We start from the raw sequence: 19040 nt of genomic DNA, 5'->3' as shown, positions 1-19040 counted from the left end.
CCACCGAGTCCAATCAGACACTGGGTAATAGTGTTTTAAAAAAGCACACGCGAACTGGAAGGTCGTGGCTATGGTGTGGGTGTTGCGTTACGCTCGGTGTTTAACCAATGCCATAAAAGGGTTGCTTCGACTGACAGCGATGTTAGCCAATTAGGGAAGAGATAGGCGGATACATACACTTCTAAGCTTCTTGCTTTTAAATGAGATTTGTAGGGCTTTAAACTTAATGCAGTGGCGTGCTTCCAACTTATTTATTCGGCATTTTGCTATTTATACTGTTGGATTTCGGGGTGAACGGAGCTAATCGTACAACAAGGCATCATGGGAAGAGGTATTCTTTTTTTATTTGTAATGACAGATACTTGCAGTTGTGTGCAGGCAGTTTTGCGACAAACATAGTCGCTTAGATTGTATGTGCATCATTAGTAACCTTGTGCCACGCTAAGAAATAGGTTCTCAGCGATGTTATTATATTTTATGTAATTAGCCGGTTTATAGTTGCGATTTTGTGCTCAAAGCAACAGCTGGGAAAGTAGCGAGTTTAGAGGGGTTTAGTCTGTACATTCCCATTTAACAACGTGAATGGGAAATCACGTGACTCCTAGCTCCCTTGGCTTGGGCTGCAAATTAAACGTATATTTATCTTTGCCACTCGGATTTCCGTTGTCCAATATACTTTCCATTATACATTCAAAAATTTTTATTAGATGTGTAAATACAAATGTAATTGAAAGACATGATGGCTAATATTGCAGCAGAGGTCATTGCTCAAAATAAGTCTGTTAATCAGTTGGCTTCTGCTACATTGTTTTGAAAGTCAGAACCCCAGGACAAAGAGTAACAAGGGACAAACATACTGCTTACAATTGCAACTACAAAATAAAGAGCACTGACTTTTAATCAATGGATATTGGAAAGCTGTTTTTTAAAGTTGATTATTTAATCAGATCTTAATGCTAGCCTTTCCCCAGCCCCGCTAAGGCTCACAGTGGGATCTCCATAGACTTTTTTTTATATTATAATAATAATAATAATACATCACCTTTTAGGCAAATGCCACAAATGGCTGTTTCTCTGCCTCCAAAAACACAAGCAGAGAAACAGCTGATACAATCCATGGTGTAATTACAGTGACCAGCATAACAGAGACACAGAGACACAGAGCGGATTTTAGCATGGAAATGCATTCTCTCATTTATCTGCACACAAGCTAACACAGTGCCATGGATCAGATTTGCTGCTTCTGTCCGCATTTCTCTGCTGTCATAGAAACAGCCATGTTTGGCAGTAGCCTTTGGTCTTTGCATCAGCCTTGGTGGCATGGCTGACGAATAACTTGTTGATCTTATAAGACTGTTATTATACAGCACCCATCTACTTCAGTGTGAACATAAACTTAGTGACTAGCAGGCCAGGATTTGCCCTGAGGGTGCCCAGAGGCCAGCGTCCTCCGTCGCCCCTCTCACTCTCTAGATAGCGCGCATGCGCATCCACTAAGAGGCCGGCGTCCTCCGTCACCCCTTCCTTCTCTCAAGATAGCATGCATGCGCATCCTTTTAGCTTGGTTTCAGAGCACTAGGCGATTGGCGCTAGTGCTCCGACAAAAAACTGCTTGGGCGGCATGCCGCCCCTTAATTGATGCCGGCCTATGTGGCCTTGCCGCAAATCCGGGCCTGTTAGTGAGGATTTCTTTATACTGGTCACTTGATTCAACTGTGTTTTCAGATGCTGATTTGTTTTCCTATTTGCTCTTGGTTCACACCCCAACTACACTTAATATCTGTTAGAATACTACAATCTGAGGATGCCTCGAATCCACTTTTTTTTGGATTTGGGCAAATACAGAATCCTCTGCTATGAAACCCCAATTTACATATACAAATTAGTTCTGGGGGGGGGGACTATGAAAAAACTGTCACTTTCTATGTGACTTTTAGAGTTCAGCTTGGGTTTGGCCAGACACTTTAACCCAATCTGGGACTTGATGCATCATTACTATAACCAAAGATGACCATTCATTAGCCAGGCCTCTGGTTTTGAGGATTCCACTCCTGTTAATGTGCACACTGGGGACAATAAGGGCTGAAGCTGTGCAGTAACAATATTGGCTTTCTACTTTTATTATCTTTTTATTAAAGGACCAGTAATACCATTAAATGTGGAAAAAAAAGTAAACCGATAATGTTAAAGGGGAACTCTAGGTTCTAAACTAAAATTTGATAAAGAGGCCCACATAACACACAAACCCCTAATATATCCATCACAGTTACATGTTTCTTCAAAAAGTATGAATAAATGCTATTTTCTATATCCGTTCTTTTTTCTGCATCATTTGAAATCCTTGCAGGGAAAGAGGGACTAAACACTGATGTTACAAATTGTAACAACTACTCCACAGCTTACAGACAGCATGCAGGAACTACATAACCCACAATGCATTGCACTGTGATGTTCTGTTCCTTATTTCAATCACGTGTGCAGGGAATTGTGGGGTTTGGAGGAAGCAGGCTGAGGACAGATGGCTGTTGATACAAAGTAACAGTAAAATTAATTCTATAAGCGAAAGAAAAAAACCCCAATTGCCTCCCACTCGTACCGCAGTTCCTCAGATATTACACTACTTATAAAGTATTTTGTGATTGCGTGAGGGCAATCACTGAACGTTAAAAAATACTAATGTGCTTGGTTTGCACAAATTACAATTATATTAAAGTGCCAGTGCTATAAGAATTAATTCAATTAAATGTACTTAGACTTAAAGGTTAGGTTGATAGATACTCAATACAATTAATGCTTTACACAAATAAATAATAAACCTTTTAAGCCAGTGTATTATCCAATACCTTATATTATCACCCACAATTAATCCAACCAGGAATTAATGAGAATAAAAATACTAAAGTGCTTTAAGTGCTAATAGGTTTATTGTAAGGTCGCAATTACTAAAGTTTCATAATTGCTTACAAATTAATTAGTTGTAAAGTGCTAAAAAGTGCCAAGTAATTAATGATCATAATAAATAGTGTAGTTGATATAAAGAGGACCGCAGTTAATGGGATAAATAATTTAAAAACAAATTGCTCAGGTTAAAAAGGTTTCAAGTAGGAAATAGAAAATTGGAGAGGGTGGAGCTGTCCCAAACTGAGAATGTTCTAAAAGTTATAAGTTAAAAGGATTCCAAAAAAATCCTTTTAACTTATAACTTTTAGAATATTCTCAGTCCTTGGGAAACGGAATAGAAGGGGTGGGAAAAGAAATCTATTTCTAATTAGTGCTCGGGTATCTCCTTTCTCTGTTGCTAAAGCTCACAAGAGCCCGTGGATTCGTGGTTTTTTTTAGGCTTATTTAGCTCTCTTACAGAACAGGATTTAGTTAATAACACAAGACCACAAGTCCCGGGTATTCTGCCTCCTTATCTTTGTGGTGTCCCAGGGATAGAAAACAATTTAGGTAGCAGCTTTTGGGACAGCTCCACCCTCTCCAATTTTCTATTTCCTACTTGAAACCTTTTTAACCTGAGCAATTTGTTTTTAAATTATTTATCCCATTAACTGCGGTCCTCTTTATATCAACTACACTGTTTATTATGATCATTAATTACTTGGCACTTTACAACTAATTAATTTGTAAGCAATTATGAAACTTTAGTAATTGCGACCTTACAATAAACCTATTAGCACTTAAAGCACTTTAGTATTTTTATTCTCATTAATTCCTGGTTGGATTAATTGTGGGTGATAATATAAGGTATTGGATAATACACTGGCTTAAAAGGTTTATTATTTATTTGTGTAAAGCATTAATTGTATTGAGTATCTATCAACCTTTAAGTCTAAATAATTGAATTAATTCTTATAGCACTGGCACTTTAATATAATTGTAATTTGTGCAAACCAAGCACATTAGTATTTTTTAACGTTCAGTGATTGCCCTCACGCAATCACAAAATACTTTATAAGTAGTGTAATATCTGAGGAACTGCGGTACGAGTGGGAGGCAATTGGGTTTTTTTTCTTTCGCTTATAGAATTAATTTAAATCTCTGACTTAGGTCAGACCTCTGCCTCCGCCGTGGGTTAAATTCACTTTTGAAAGGATCACCTTATTTTTGTAACAAAGTAACAGTAGTCAGGCAGCTCAACAAAGTAGCCAGAAAGATCAGCAGGGGGCTAGGCTTAGGGAACTGGCAGAAACCATTAAAAATCATGAAAAGTCTGTATTTTTTAATTGATACATATTGCTAAATTGCTTGAAATTATGTTTACTTTTCAAAAAGCTTTATTTATTAACAGGTATATAATTGAGGGCCTTATGGGGCCCTATAACGGAGTCTGCTTCCTCTGTAGTCACGCCCCTTTAGTATTTTATGTATTCTTTAATGGCTGCCAATTTTGTGTGGAATGTGGTGGGTTTATTTATTAATCTACATGGGTGACAGGCCTTGAGTCCCTTTAGCAGCAGAATGAGTGTGTAGCCCAGGTGCCCGGGTTTGTGCTCTACTCTGTAGTGTCCCTGCTGGGGAAGGTGACGTATCGCCGCTGAATGGAGTGCTGGGTTGGCACAGAGTAGGGCTGGGCCACATACACGTTCTGTGTATACAGTTCGTTTTATATTACATTACATCCGAATCAAAAGCACTCTCTGGCCCGGGGGCGATTAGTAGGCCGGATCCGAAGTACCAACACTAGCAGTCTCGTGTTGTTTGAGCAAAGTCCTCCAAGTCAGCTGTCTCTGCCTCTCCACCCCTAGTCCCTTTAAAGATGGCGGCGCCGTGTCCTCAAGCTGCTGTCACAATGCGCTGAGCCTCCCCCGCTGCAACCTACCAAAACAAACCAGCCCTTGTCTGTTTCCTAGGGAAGAAAATGTCCAAACCCGGCGACGGAAGGAGCGGGGACGTCCCAGAGACCTGCAGGACCGGCGGCACCAATGAGAATCATCCTAAAATGAACGGGGTCGGTGGGCTCATTAAACATTTCTCTTGACTCCAGGCAGCCGCTTCTCCCACGGGATTCTGGAAGATAAGATAAGCCGCAGCGCTATGTTCTGTAGCTGCAACAATATCGCATGGCAGTGAAGCGATTTTCTAGCTGTCTGGGGTATTTAGGTAGCTAGACCAAGTGAGGGGAGTGTTAGGGAAAACTAGACCTTATATTCAGAAGCGCCTAAAAGCCCCCAGCACACTAAACAACTTTTTATATTTAATGCTGTCCCTCCACAAACTCCGGACAAGGGTAATATCAATTTATTAATGATGTGTATGCCATGTGGTGGGAGTCATTAGCAGGGCCACTTGGTTATTTCATGAAAGCCCCTTAGATCTTAGGATGATGATGTATGGGCTTGTTTATATCTAGTTTAGAAGGCGTGCTGTAGTGTCCGGTTATGTGTTAGATGACCATAAAGTGCAATTAGCCCTGACTTTATTATAAGATCCAAAATCAGGCAATTGACTAGTACGGATGTGTTTTCTTTGTCATTTCCATAGCATCAAGCAAATAAAAGAAAAAAAGTCTTCTTCATTCCATCCTCATGCAAATTACAGAATCCCCCGCAACTAGTTGGTAAACTATGGATTTTTACGCAGCTCTTTATATGTGACCTATCGTTGTGTAATGAGCTACGATATGTGCACTTTTCTCCATAACTTGCCCATCTGCCAAAAACAAGCAGGTGGGCAACTGAACTGCAGTTGGGGCAAGGGGCTGGGAGACAATGCACACTGGGGCACCTGATGACAAACTCCATGAGCTAGCCACACCTGTGAGCCAAACAATCTTATTTTAATTAGGGGGTAGGTAAGAGCAATATGCATTAGCCTCTAAAGGACCAGTAGCTTTAAAAAATTAAATATGCATTTAAATAGAATGTACTTTTGTCTTCCACCAAGCTTCTTCTAAGCTGTGCTCACACATGAATTCTGAGACCAGTGCACACAACAAATATGATGCGCATAAAGAATTTTGTGTGAAAACACACAATTTTGTCTTTACTTTGACCTGAGCACGCAGATTTTAAAATGTGCGCACAAAATCCTTTTTTGCACAAGGAATTAACGGAAACATTGCCCTGCTCTGGTAAAAAATAGTTTTGCTTCAGAAACACTACTAAAATTTTATATACATAAACTGCTATGCTATATAGCCACAGGGACAGCTGAATTGGGCACAAAGGCACATATTTACATATCAGAAAAGATATATCTACAATACAAAAGCTTTTACACAGGAAGCTACAGAGGTAAAATGTGATTCTCTGCTCTCTACAGGACTACACACTGAAAACCTTTCTCATGTAATCTAGGACATTTGTTGTAAAGAAATAGTTTATTTGTAGTTGCTTGATGAACAGATACAAACTTTAAATGTAAAAGAAAATTTCACTTTTCTAGTAGAAAAGGACCAAAATAACAGGTTTTCTGAATTCATGGCCCTAATTCTGCATTTATTTAGGTCCCAAATTCCTGTTTATTTTAGTGTGATATGTCTCATTACACTTAGCTTGCCTAGAAGTTAATGGGGTTTAGCCAACTATGATTTCAGAACTAAAAACCCAAGAGCTAGTCTGCTAAACACCAACAGGTGGGATTTAAGGGGTGTGCTTTACTATTAGTGGGTACAGTTCTAGGGCCCCAAAAAAGTAAACTTGTACAGGTATGGTATTGGTTATCTGGAAACCCGTTTTACAGAAAGCTTCGAATTACGGAAAGATCATCTCCCATATATTCCGTTTTATCCAAATCAGAGTTTTTAAGAAAAATTCCTTTTCTCTTTCATAATAAAACCGTCCTTGTACTTGATACAAGTCTTATTGGAGGCAAAACCAGCCTATTGGGTTGATTTACTTGAATTTCTAATAGAATAGGTATGAAGATCCAAATTATGGAAAGATCCATTATCTGGAAAAACCCAGGTCCAAGCATTCTGTATAACCGGTCTCATACTTGTATACATTTTAAGATGCTAGGCACAGAATACAGGTTAGGGTTGTAATGTAAGTAGACGGAATAGCATAAAGAGAAGCTTAACCAAAGTAGAGCAGAAATGTTTTACAGTATGTTTTGGGCTAATGTACCAGCCCAAGACAACCACAGCCCTTTAGCAGTAAAGATCTGTGTCACTGAATATGCCCCAGTAACTCCCCATCTTCTTTTCTGCTTATTCACTGCACATGCTCTGTGCTGCTGTCACTTACTGAGCTTAGCGACAGATTTAAAATATACAGTACACATTGAATATAAATGTCACAATATAAGACTGAATAGTACTTTAATACAGATAATTAATACATGTCAGCTCAGAAACCAGTGCAGTTAGAAACCAGAATTTAAAGGAACAGTAACCTCAAAAAATTAGTGTTTCAAAGTAATACAAATATAATTTAGTGTTGCTCTGCACTAGTAAAACCGCTGTGTGCTTCAGAAACACTACTATTGTTTATATAAATAAACTGCTGTGTAGCAATGGGGGCAGCCATTCAAAGGAGAAAAGGCTGCAGTTACACAGCAGATAGCAGATTCTATTTAACCTGTGCCTTTAATTTTTCAGTATCCACCATTGCTACACAGCAGCTTGTTTATAAGATCTATAGTAGTTTCAGTGTTTCTGAAGCAAACACATCAGTTTTACCAGTGTAGGACAACAGTGCATTATATTTTCATTACTTTAAAATACTAACACAAATTTTTTGGTGTTACTGATCCTTTAATAACCAGCCTTGTAGCATCCTCTTATATTCCAGACAAACCTCATTTTCTGCTTGTAACTTTGCAGTGACCCCCTAAGCTTAGCTTCCAGGGTCGGACTGGGGGGACCGCGGCCCACCGGGACTGCTGCCGAGGGCCCCCCGCCGCCCCCCCCCCCACTGTGACGCGCAGGCTCGGCGAGGGAGCCACTCGGTGCGCAACGGCATCCCTCGGTGCGCAGATGGCACTGCACAGCTCCGGGAATTTATTTTTTTTCTCAAATTTAAATATTTACAGAGGGGTTCTGGCCCAACGGGGGCCCATGAGGGTCAGGGCCCACCGGGTATTTGTGACAAGTTTGAAGTTCTGGATCATTGCTGCTATTGAGAGGCTGGTACAATACGTTCAGTATGTAAAATCTTAACATTTTTAGCCTTTAAGTAAAAGGGGTTCATATACTTTAGCTTACAGCTGCAAATTCAATTTATATAGGGTCAAGTCCGTGGTTTGTGTGCTGTATTCTAAATGACTCCAGAATTATTTGACATTCTATATTGATATTGTGCAGTTTCCCTAGCCTTGCCTATGTGTTAAAATAATTAATTGTCCAGTGCATTTATGACTTTTCAAAACTAGTTAATTAGAAATCCTTTTTCAAATCCTCTACCCTAACTTCTGGAATATTAATGGATATGTTTGGGAAAATGAAGAGCATTATTGCACCTTGCTTAGAAAAACAATTCATATTTAGTAGCCTCATGGCAGATGCAAACACTTCTCCTTGAAGGAGTTCAGACTTCTAGAGGACTTCTTCCCCCTCTGGTTTACTGCTGAGAGCATTCTAGCAACATATAGCTCTTTATACTGCTTTAGTACTGTATATAGACATAGCTGGTGTCCAATATAAACCCACTTTGCTAATCAGTACATTGATGAATAGATGTAAATGTCTGAGAATAACCCACTAGAAAGCATATCTGATTGGTTTCCATCATACTTACTGGGGAAATGCTACTAACCGCAATATCTTAAAAAAGGAGAACTAAAGCTTAACTAAAGAAGTAGGCTAGAAATGTTGTACATTATGTTTTGGGCTTTTCTACTAGCCAAGGCAACCACAGCCCTTTAGCAGTAAAGATCTGTGTCTCCAAAGATGCCCCAGTAGCTCCCCATCTTCTTTTCTGCTAAATCACTACACATGCTCTGTGCTGATGTCACTTTCTGAGCTTAGGGACCCACTCACAATATACAGTACACATAGAATATAAAAATCACAATATACGGCTACTTAGTAATTAATACAGATAATTACTACATGGAAGCACAGAAACCAGTGCAACTAGCATAAGAATTTAATAATCAGTCCTGTAACATCAGCTCATATTGCAGGCCAACCTCATTTTATATTACAGGTCAACCTAATTTTCTGCTTGCCAATTTGCGACAACCCCTAATCTTAGCTTCCCAACAGCTGCTCCAAGATGGCGACCCCCCTGTGACAAGTTTGAAGTCCTGGATTATTGCTGCTATTGAGAAGCTGAAACTTTAGGCTGGTGCAATAAGTTCATTATATAAAATATTTTTACCCATATTCATTTTTAGGGTTTAACTCCAAAAGGCAGCCATAATCCTTGGAAATTGCTACTGTATATTAACATTTTGTACAGATGAGTTTATTTCTTTAGTTGATATGGTCCATGGATCTAGAACATATTTTCTGTGACATCTTTTCCTTACCTTTGCCTCCTGTTGGCAAATGTCTGGTCTTTTGAGTAGAGTGATTGGGCTGCAGCCTTTGTTTTGTGGCCTAGCAGGTGACTGTTTTTTGAACTGCTATCTGTTTAATGCATGGCTTTTGGCAAACTGTATGTGGGATTATCCATATTTTTCATGTAGTGGGCAGTTACTTGTCATATCTGTTTGGGGGCCTGTATTCTAATAAAAGTCTGAATCCCTTGAATGCAGGAAATATCAATTGGATGGCCATCAGACTGTTTGTGCTGGTTGATACTGTTTAGCAGCATATAGCTACACTATATAATACATAATATGTGCACACCAGGTCCCTTATTTTACACCACAATACACCAAACTCTTTTTGCATGTGTAAAAGTTCAACAGGATTATGGGAAGGTGATGCATTACTTGGGGTTTAATTATTTTTTTTATTTTTTTTTTTTTTAAACTGTGGGTGTGTCAGTGACCAAACGAGATGGACCAGTTTTATTATCCATCATTTATTGTCTTTTCGAAATGGGACAAACTTTGCATAGAACCTAATAGAAAATATTATAACATCTGTCATTTTGCAGGCTTAGTTAACATTAAACTTATTGTCCATTGTGTGTTTCCAGTCTGCCAGTTGTTAAATAATTTACTTTTAACTTTTCTTTAAACGCTGTTTTGCAGGAAGTGGTTCATTTAGGGCAGCCCAAAATCTACTCCTATATGAGCCCAACTAAATCTCCCAGTGGCCGCCCTCCCCTGCAGGAAGAAAACTCTGTTGCACACCATGAGAGCAAGAATCTGGGGAAACCCACAACAGAGACTCGCAAAAAAGCGGAGGGTATGTTTCTAACACTTGGCTTTATCTTCTCATTTGCTGGCTGTCTGAATTGGTGACCCTCTTTTTCATAATTGCTATTGCATAGGTACTGTAGTATGCAGTTTTATTACAGATTCAGAATATTCTCTCATTGCAGCATTTTGATCTTTTACTGAAGACTCCATTGATTTGAATCTGATTAGCCTGTGTGCGGTCACACACAGTGGAGCTGAAGCTGAGGTCAGCCCAAATTTGCAAAAGGAGGCATCTCTGAGCTGACCTCCACTTCAGCTCCACAGACCCCAAGAATTTGAGTTACAAGATATCTTTACTATTTAAGTGTAGTTTCTTTCACAGGCCAAATAGAAACCAAAATATTTCACTTTTTGGTTTCTATTTGACCTGTGAAAGAAACTAGACTTAAAATAGTAAAGATATCCTGTAACTGAAATTCTTGGGGTTTGTAGTTATGCATTTTAATATGATGTTTTGAATAAATCTTTCTATTAGAAAAAGTTTTAAGTTACTGGATATCTTTAATATTTTGAGTTAGTGTTTGCTCTTTCATTCTAAGGACTTTATATTATTCTCTGTTGGCTTTCAAATAGCCATATATACTCCCCATTAATAGTATGTTTGTGTGAGTAGGAAACTGCCTCTGGAATAAACACACAGTGGCAGTATGGAAGATCTGTTATAAGAGTCTTTCTTTTACATTAAGCGATTGCCCTGTTTAAGGATAATGTTTCATACTTCTCACTACAGAGCTTCATTTTGTGCTTTTTTTTTTTTTTTTTTTTTTTTTTTTTTACGGGCTGTGTGTTGTCTTGTTTATCAAGGGCTTCTTTTTTATGTAGTTTGTGACTGGCAGGATTTTGATCTTTATATGTTGATTATTTTGGGTATAAATCAATTCAATATCATTGCGTCTACATGTTAACATTTTACATGCCACACCCCATGAAATCTATAGTATCCGTATAAAGGCACCACTGTGCTGATGCTGTAGATTCTGACTCTGTTTGATCCACACTGCTCTATGTGTTTACTGGCAACATGCAAGACCCAGAGATCAGTGACATGACGCAAAGTGGTTAAAACCTCTAGGCCATCATTGGGTATGACACCCCATGATTGAGCCATTATTTTTGGTTCTGGTTGCTGTCCAAAATGTCATGGTTTTTATTAAGTCATCCCCCGTTTTTTTTTTTTTTTTTTTTTTGCAGTTGAGAAAAAGAGAATATCTTCAGCAACAGAACTGTCAGTAAAATCCAGTAAGCAAAGAGAGACTGAATGCAATTCCATAGGAGAGTATTTTCAAACAAAACAAGAACTGACCGACGTACAGAGAAACACCGCATTGACACCTGTAGACAAGCTGCAGTCTCAGAAGATGGTTAAAAACAAATCTCAAAGAAGGAAGTAAGTGGTGAAAATGTTTGCTGAAGGTGTGTCAGAAATGCTATATGTAGAGGGCATTGTTAAGTTTGCACTTCTGGGAAGAGCTTGGTTAAGGAACTAGAAACTGTTAAATGGGAGATTGTGAGCCAGCAGTGCTATTTGCTCCAACCTAGAACATTGCTCTAAGTGTACAAGTTACTATTTGGTTTCCAGAGTCAATGATAATAGTAACCATATATCTTAATAAAAAACACACACATTGAGTAAACTGCAAACCATCTCTGTACAGGTATGAGATCTGTTATGTGGAAACTTGTTATCCATAGACTCATTTTAAGCAAATGAAGTGATTTCCTTTTTTCTGTGTAAAATTAAAACCGTACCTTGTACTTGAACCCAACTACGATATAATTCATTCTAATTGAAAGCACAACAATCTTGTAGGGTTTATTTTATGGTTTTTAAGCAGACTTGCGTATTGCAATATGAATTAAGATCCCTTATCTGAAAACCCCCAGGTCCCAAGCATTCTGGGTAATGGGTCCTATATTAAGGTACTACAAAATTGGTTAATAGTAGTGAACCAACCCTCCAACTATGCACCTTTTGATAGTGTGACATTTGGGCTATAAGGCAGATGAGCGTCTGCTTCAAATGGGTGATTGATTATGAACACTTCATAGACCAATTTGTACATAATAAACAATTTAGTAGGGACAAGGTAAAGGACACACACACATGAACTAATGTAAAATGAGCTCTTACAAACTGTTTTGTACAATCATGGGAATGGTAATGTTTATAATTCCTTTATTACCTGTGTGCAGGCAAGGGTGCTCCTTAATTATGTTGCATATAATGTACTTGATCATATGAGAGAGAGGCTTTGAAAGACACTCATAAAAACACTTCTAAAGCTTTTACTAAACAAATGTCTGTTGTGCTTGGTAGAGACCTTAGATTTGAATGATAAACAAGCAACCATGCCAGCTCTATGTAAAGCATGATACTAATAGTAACATGTCATATTTAGCTATATAGAATATATCTCTATAAAGATTCTTTTTAGAGCAGATCTACACCAAAATAAAATTAATATAAACTTGTGGTTGCATTTTGCCCCATCTATATATGTTGCAGAAGTGTATCTGGCACAAGTGATCACACCCCTTGCTCTACTATTACTGCGTTCACCAGATGCATCAATAAAGTCTGTTCTTGGGAGCATGGGGTGGAATGGACCAGGTGCATTGAGCAGAAATGCATAATTTGGGCAGAAGTAACTGCTTTAATAGAACAGTAACATCATAAAATAAGTGTTTTTTTAAAGTAATTAAAATATAATGTACTGTTGCTATGCCTTGGTAAAAGTTGTTTGCTTTAGAAAGACAACTTTAGATTACTTAAATAGACTATTGTGTAGCTAAAAAAGTAGAAAAGGCTCTGGCTATTTAGTAGATAACATAATCTCTGTAATAAGCTCTGTAATAAAATAAAATGGGATTCCACAGGCTGCATCTGGTATATACTATGTAACCTGTGCTTGAATGGCTGCCCCATGGCTACACACAGCAGCTTGATCATATAAACTATAGTAATCTTTCTGAAGCAAACACACGAATAGTACCAGTGCAGGGAAACTGTACATTTATATTTAATTACTTCAAAACACTTTTTGGTGTTCCTTCAAAAAGTGAAACCTCCACAGCAAATATATTTTTTCCTCCCCAGGGCTCAAAGAAAGAAATCCCCAAACAGAAAACTTACTGATTATTACCCTGTGAGAAGAAGCTGCAGGAAGAGCAAAACGGAGCTTGAGGTACAAAGTGCTCCAGGGAATGATGAAGGGGGGATCAAAGGCAGATCATAACCTGGTACTGAAACCAAGCTGCAATAGAAAAAAAAAAATAAGCTTATCCACAGTCTGTAGTGGAAAAATGTCCACTTTGGGTAGGTTATTATGAAAACGATAGTTTGCTTGCTTTGCTTTAGCAAGTATTGGCGCTCTTGCACATTTCATCTGCATTCAGTGATTGTGTGTTTAGAGCCCTTGACTGTTGAGAGAAAACATATTGTTTCCCTGCCTGTTGTTACTCTGTCCTCCAGCTATTGTAGAGTTAATTCTGCAGTCATTCTGGCCAATGATGGTGGGAATTAAGGGTTGGTGGGTCCACACATGCAAGTGAAGACTTGTATCGATGGTGATTTGTAGATCACTGCTTCATTTATGTGACTCCACATGCTTGCCATGTAAAGTACAGGATTGCACTGCAAGATGAAGATATATATTTATGCCTGCTTTCCTTCTTTTAGTCAGAGGAGAAGATGAGAATAGATGAACTTATTCAGACTGGCAAAGAAGATGGGATGAAGGTACAGTACAAGGATTTAAATGAGAACAAAAGGTGGATTCACTGGGGGTGATGAGCTGTAATGTCATCCTTCAGTGATTTTCTTAAATTTCTTTCCATTATAAAGCGGATTTTTTTTTTAAATTTGCTCCAGCCCCCCCTTCCTTTATAAACTGGGCAATTTTATTCAGAACTCCCCATCTGTCTTTTAACAAATATCTCCCTTCCCTAAGCTGTAATCTTGAGCAGCTCAATATCAGTGGACTTCTCTATAGATTGATCATTTATTATGAGCTTCTTTGCTTTGCCAGACAAGTAAAAACTTAAAGGGATACTGTCACGTTTTTAAAAATTCATTCGTTAATAGTGTTGCTCCAGCAGATTTCTGACTGAACCCCGTTCTTTAAAAGCGCAAACCTTTTTTTTATATTTAATTTTTGAAATCTGGCATGTGGCTAGATATATTGAAAGTAAGAAACAAAAAAAGGGGAGACCAGTCAAGCTCACCGCTAATTCCTGCCTTTGCCAGGTGCACAGTCTTCAGTGTCCCCACTGTATCCAATGACAAATCTCAATGTAGACTGCACTTCTGGACAAAATTGAATATAGCAGGTAGCTCAACAGTGACCTAATGCGTTTCGGGATCTGCTATATTCAATTTTGTCCAGAAGTACTGTCTACGTTGCTTTTGTCATTGACTAGATATATTGTCAGTTTTCCAGGTACCCTCAGGTCATGTGACTTGTGCTCTGATAAACTTATCACTTCCCTCCCCAGCAGCCCATCAAAAGCACAATGGGCAGCTAACCAGATAGAAGCTACCTGACACCTCTACTGAAGGATTTGTTTTCATTGCTGAAGGTGCACCCTAGACCCACTTAGTGGTAAACATGAGAATAGCATGAAAGCGGGGGAAAATCCCTGCTTGCTTGCTGTTCTCATGTCTACCCCATCATGTCTAGGGAGCACGACCTAGATCATGGTAAAATACAATGGAAAGGGGAGAAACCATAGCTGTCTCAAAGCAGTTCCATCCTGATGTGCTGGTTCCTTCTCAAAATTCAGAAATGGGCACAGTGTACCGAGATGGCTGCCTCCACACCAATATTACAGCTAAAACAAAAAATAAATTTGTTGGTTCAAGAATTTTTAAACGGTACAACTAATTTTATTTGCAATGTAAACAGTGTAACTTAGAAATAAACGGTAAACCATAAAAATCATGACAGAATCCCTTTAAGAGAAACTGGTTTCATTTTATTTTTTTTAGTGGCAGAAATGTGTATATATCTTTTTTTTTTTTTTTAAATCCAGACAATAGGGAAATAGCATGATCGGCTTAAAGGACAAGGAAAGTCTAAAATAGAATAAGGCTAGAAATGCTGTATTTTGTATACTAAACATAAGCATGAACTTACTGCACCACAAAGCCCAATCAAACAAATGATTTATGCTTTCAAAGTTGGCCACAGGGGGCTGTCCTCTTGTAACTTTGTTAAACATCTTTGCCTGACCCTGCACATGCTCAGTGTGGTCTGGGCTGCTTAGGGATTGTCCTAAACAAAGCTGCTTGAATTCTGCATGGTTGGTAAGTAAGGCGGGGGCTCCCCCTGCTGTTCATAAGTATTGTTGTTTCCCTGCACAGCAGTTAGGGACCATCTGACAATTCCTATCCACAGCAGTAAATGAAGGGAGAATTTCACTGCATACAGTCAGGTTTCTTATAAAAACGGTACACATTTTTTAATTCAAGTATATTGGAGTAGGTTTCTTTTTCATTATAGAAAGTAAAAATGGGATTTTATTTTTTTGCCTTTCCTTGTACTTTAAGTCCTATTCATTCTGCTCATGTTGAAAAGGGGATTATTCTGTCCCTTTTAATACCAATAGGCTTTAATGTTTAAATCTTGGGTTAACAAGACCGTACACCTAGCTAATGTTAGGAACTGAAATGTTTCTATTCCTTAATCTCCAATTAATTTATTTTAATTAGGGAATGTCCATTGTTTTTTTTTTTTGTTTTTTTTTACTTTAAAAACCATTGGATATTGGAATGCCCTACATGGGTTTTTTTATTTGATAAATACTGACCTGAATGAACACTAAAAACACATTTGAGCAAAATCCAAAAAAGATGCATCATCTGAATGATAACATGTCTTTTTGTCCAGTGCTTTAATGTGACTGCAAGGGTTCAGATTCAGCTAGCAATACCTAATTGTAATCTTTACCCCAGCTCTGTAATGTAACAGTCCTTCTTTTCTGCACAGATGGACATGATTATTGGGAAAGGTCGAGGCGTAATTGCCACTCGGGACTTCCAGCGAGGAGAGTTTGTTGTAGAATACCATGGAGATCTAATAGAAATCACGGACGCTAAAAGGAGAGAGGCGTCCTATGCACAGGATTCAGCTACTGGCTGCTATATGTACTATTTTCAGTATTTGAACAAAACCTACTGGTAAATATATTTTAACGTCTTAAATGTGCATGTATGTAAACCATTTTATTTTCTTTTACATGAAAAAAAAAATCATCCCCCCAACCCTCCTTTTATTGATATGGAAATATCTTTGGATGTTAAATGTATTTGTAATCTGCCGCGCAAGACAATTAGGGTTTTGGCCCTTTGTGAGAAAGTGCTTTATTTTTTTTGGGGCGGCAAGTAATCTTTCCCACATTAGTGTCTATTTCCATTTTTCCCCTATTTCACCTAAGCAAAGTTTAGGCTTGCATTGTAGGACAGACCTGTTAATTTCTCCAGTACTAATCATGAATTCTTTCTGTTGTAAGCATTGATGCCACAAGAGAGACTGGCCGTTTAGGAAGGCTGATAAACCACAGCAAGTCTGGGAACTGTCACACCAAACTGCACAACATCAACAATGTACCTCACCTTATACTCGTTGCATCGCGGGATATCCTAGTTGGAGAGGAATTACTGTATGACTATGGTGATAGGAGAAAATCTTCCATTGAGGCACATCCTTGGCTTAAAAACTGACCTGCAGATGGACACAGCTGATTTTACAATTTGACTTTGTGATCCGCTTCTGTTCTGCTTTTTAAATTCCCTTTTACATTTAATATATAAATGATATGGATTTAAATGCATTATGTCTTTACCAAAAGTTTTATATCTGGTTTTTGTATGTTTGCATAATTTAGTGCTTCCAAAGCATGCAGGTTTTTTTCCCTCTTTTAAATGTGTATGCATAGGGACATGTCTTATTGCAGAAGAGCGAATGGATAATTCTCAAGTAGCAGTACATTTGAACCGGTCTTTGTAATATAACCATAGTAAATGCAGGCTTGGAATTTATCATCCTTGCTGTTTAGTAAACATTTCTATGTTATTCCTCTGTGGGGGTTAAAATAGTATTACATCAGGGAGGTAACTATCTGCAGCATGCATTCACCTTTCCTATGCATAAAATCCTTATTTGCAACCATGCTCTCCAACATTATATAACGAGACATGGAACAGGAATTCTTCACTTGTAGATCTCTAAATGTTGCTGAATTACAACTCCCAATGCATTCTGGGGTTTATAGTCAAGCAGCATTTGGGAGCCACAAAGTAGAAGGTACTTTTTTTTTTTTTTTAAATAAGGGTTTGTGTCTTATTTAGAGAGTTTATAATGTCTATCCTTGTTAGGTGGCAACATATTAAGTGCTTTGTGATGAAGATAATGAGTTTATGTTCTTTAGTAACATTTCAGCAGGTAACCTCTCCACTCTGTTTTGAAGGGGATAGATGTGAGAAGGTTCTTAAAATATGATTGTTTAAATAGAGGAAAAATGCCATACTAAGCTTCAAAGTGTACCCCAAGTTTTGTTATTGAAGCCACATTTTATATATATATATATATATAAAAAAAAAACTTCTGTGGGCTGGTGCTTAAGAAACGGTAACATTAGCAGAACCCTTTTAGAATAAATTTTACTTTTCTTATGATAGGGCTTGACACGAGAATTAATGTATGTCTTATCTGCACGAATTCTTAATAGGTTGCTGCAAAATGTTATGCAGGCTGTTACTGTAATAGATCATTGCTCTAGAAGAATTTTAATGCAGTAGGTGTAAAATACATCATGATATATCTTTTTTTTTTTTTTTATATTGAAAGAAAAAAAGACTGGAATAAAAAATATTTATTACTAAATCCTGTTTCTATTTCTGTAAATATCTGAATTTTTTTAAAAACATTTCAGTGTGGTCATGCCATAAAATGTATGTTTTACATCTGCAGGTTGAACAAAGAATAACCTTTAACATGGGAATAAAGTGAAGAATTTTTCAATTTTCACTAGGGGGCTGATTCACAAAGGGTGGAATATCGAGGGTTAATTAACCCTCGATATTCGACTGGGAATTAAAATCCTTCGACTTCGAACAGCGAAGTCGAAGGATTTTAATTCCCAGTCGAATATCGAGGGTTAATTAACCCTCGATATTCCACCTTCGAATAGCGAAGTCGAAGGATTTTAGAGCAAATAGTGCGATCGAACGATTAAATCCTTTGAACTGAACGATTCGAAGGATTTAAATCCAACGATCGAAGGAATATCCTTCGATCAAAAAAACTTAGGAAAGCCGATGGGGACCTTCCCCATAGGCTAACATTGAGTTCGGTAGCTTTTAGATGGCGAACTAGGGGGTCGAAGATTAAAGAGACAGTACTTCGACTATCTAACGGTCGAATAGTTGAACAATTTTTAGTTTGAATCCTTCGATTCGAAGTAGCCCAAAAAACACTTCGAAATTCGAAGTTTTTTTACTTCGAATCCTTCACTTGAAGTTAGTGAATCGGCCCCTAACTGTAGATAATGCCAACCTGATCTATTCTGCCCCATAAATAGAAAAGGTCTACTATAGTGATTCAGCATGTTATATCATTACATATCATGGTGATTTAAAAGAGATTTACACAGGTCTTAGGGCACATTCACATCTTAGGGTGCATTCACATCCTAAGCACTGTATTTTGAACATTTGGAGAGGCCAAGTGTGTGTGCGTTTGCTTCAGTTTTTTGGCCATAGAAATCTGGTGCATGGGTTT

General features: G+C 38.0%; 1 protein-coding gene across 3 annotated transcripts; it reads left to right on the top strand.

The window, feature by feature from the left end:
• Positions 1–120: 120 nt before the first annotated feature.
• Positions 121–17878, top strand: kmt5a.L (lysine methyltransferase 5A L homeolog). Of its 3 annotated transcripts, none has more exons than XM_018237543.2 (8): positions 126–331; positions 4854–4951; positions 10090–10246; positions 11452–11647; positions 13358–13445; positions 13940–13999; positions 16248–16438; positions 16771–17878. In XM_018237543.2, the coding sequence occupies exons 1-8, from the start codon at positions 322–324 to the stop codon at positions 16979–16981; spliced, it is 1011 nt and encodes a 336-aa protein (XP_018093032.1). In that variant the 5' UTR covers positions 126–321; the 3' UTR covers positions 16982–17878.
• Positions 17879–19040: the final 1162 nt, after the last annotated feature.

This window comes from Xenopus laevis, chromosome 1L (genome assembly GCF_017654675.1).
Source record: "Xenopus laevis strain J_2021 chromosome 1L, Xenopus_laevis_v10.1, whole genome shotgun sequence".
Taxonomy (NCBI): domain Eukaryota; kingdom Metazoa; phylum Chordata; class Amphibia; order Anura; family Pipidae; genus Xenopus; species Xenopus laevis.
The sequence above is the reverse complement of the archived record's forward strand: the minus strand, read 5'-3'. Positions and strand labels throughout refer to the sequence as shown.

Excerpts from the sequence above, each read along its gene's own strand:
- kmt5a.L (XM_018237543.2), top strand. Across the intron at positions 11,648-13,357 it reads AACAAATCTCAAAGAAGGAA|GGCTCAAAGAAAGAAATCCC; the intron begins GTAAGTGGTGAA and ends TTTCCTCCCCAG. Across the intron at positions 16,439-16,770 it reads TATTTGAACAAAACCTACTG|CATTGATGCCACAAGAGAGA; the intron begins GTAAATATATTT and ends TTCTGTTGTAAG.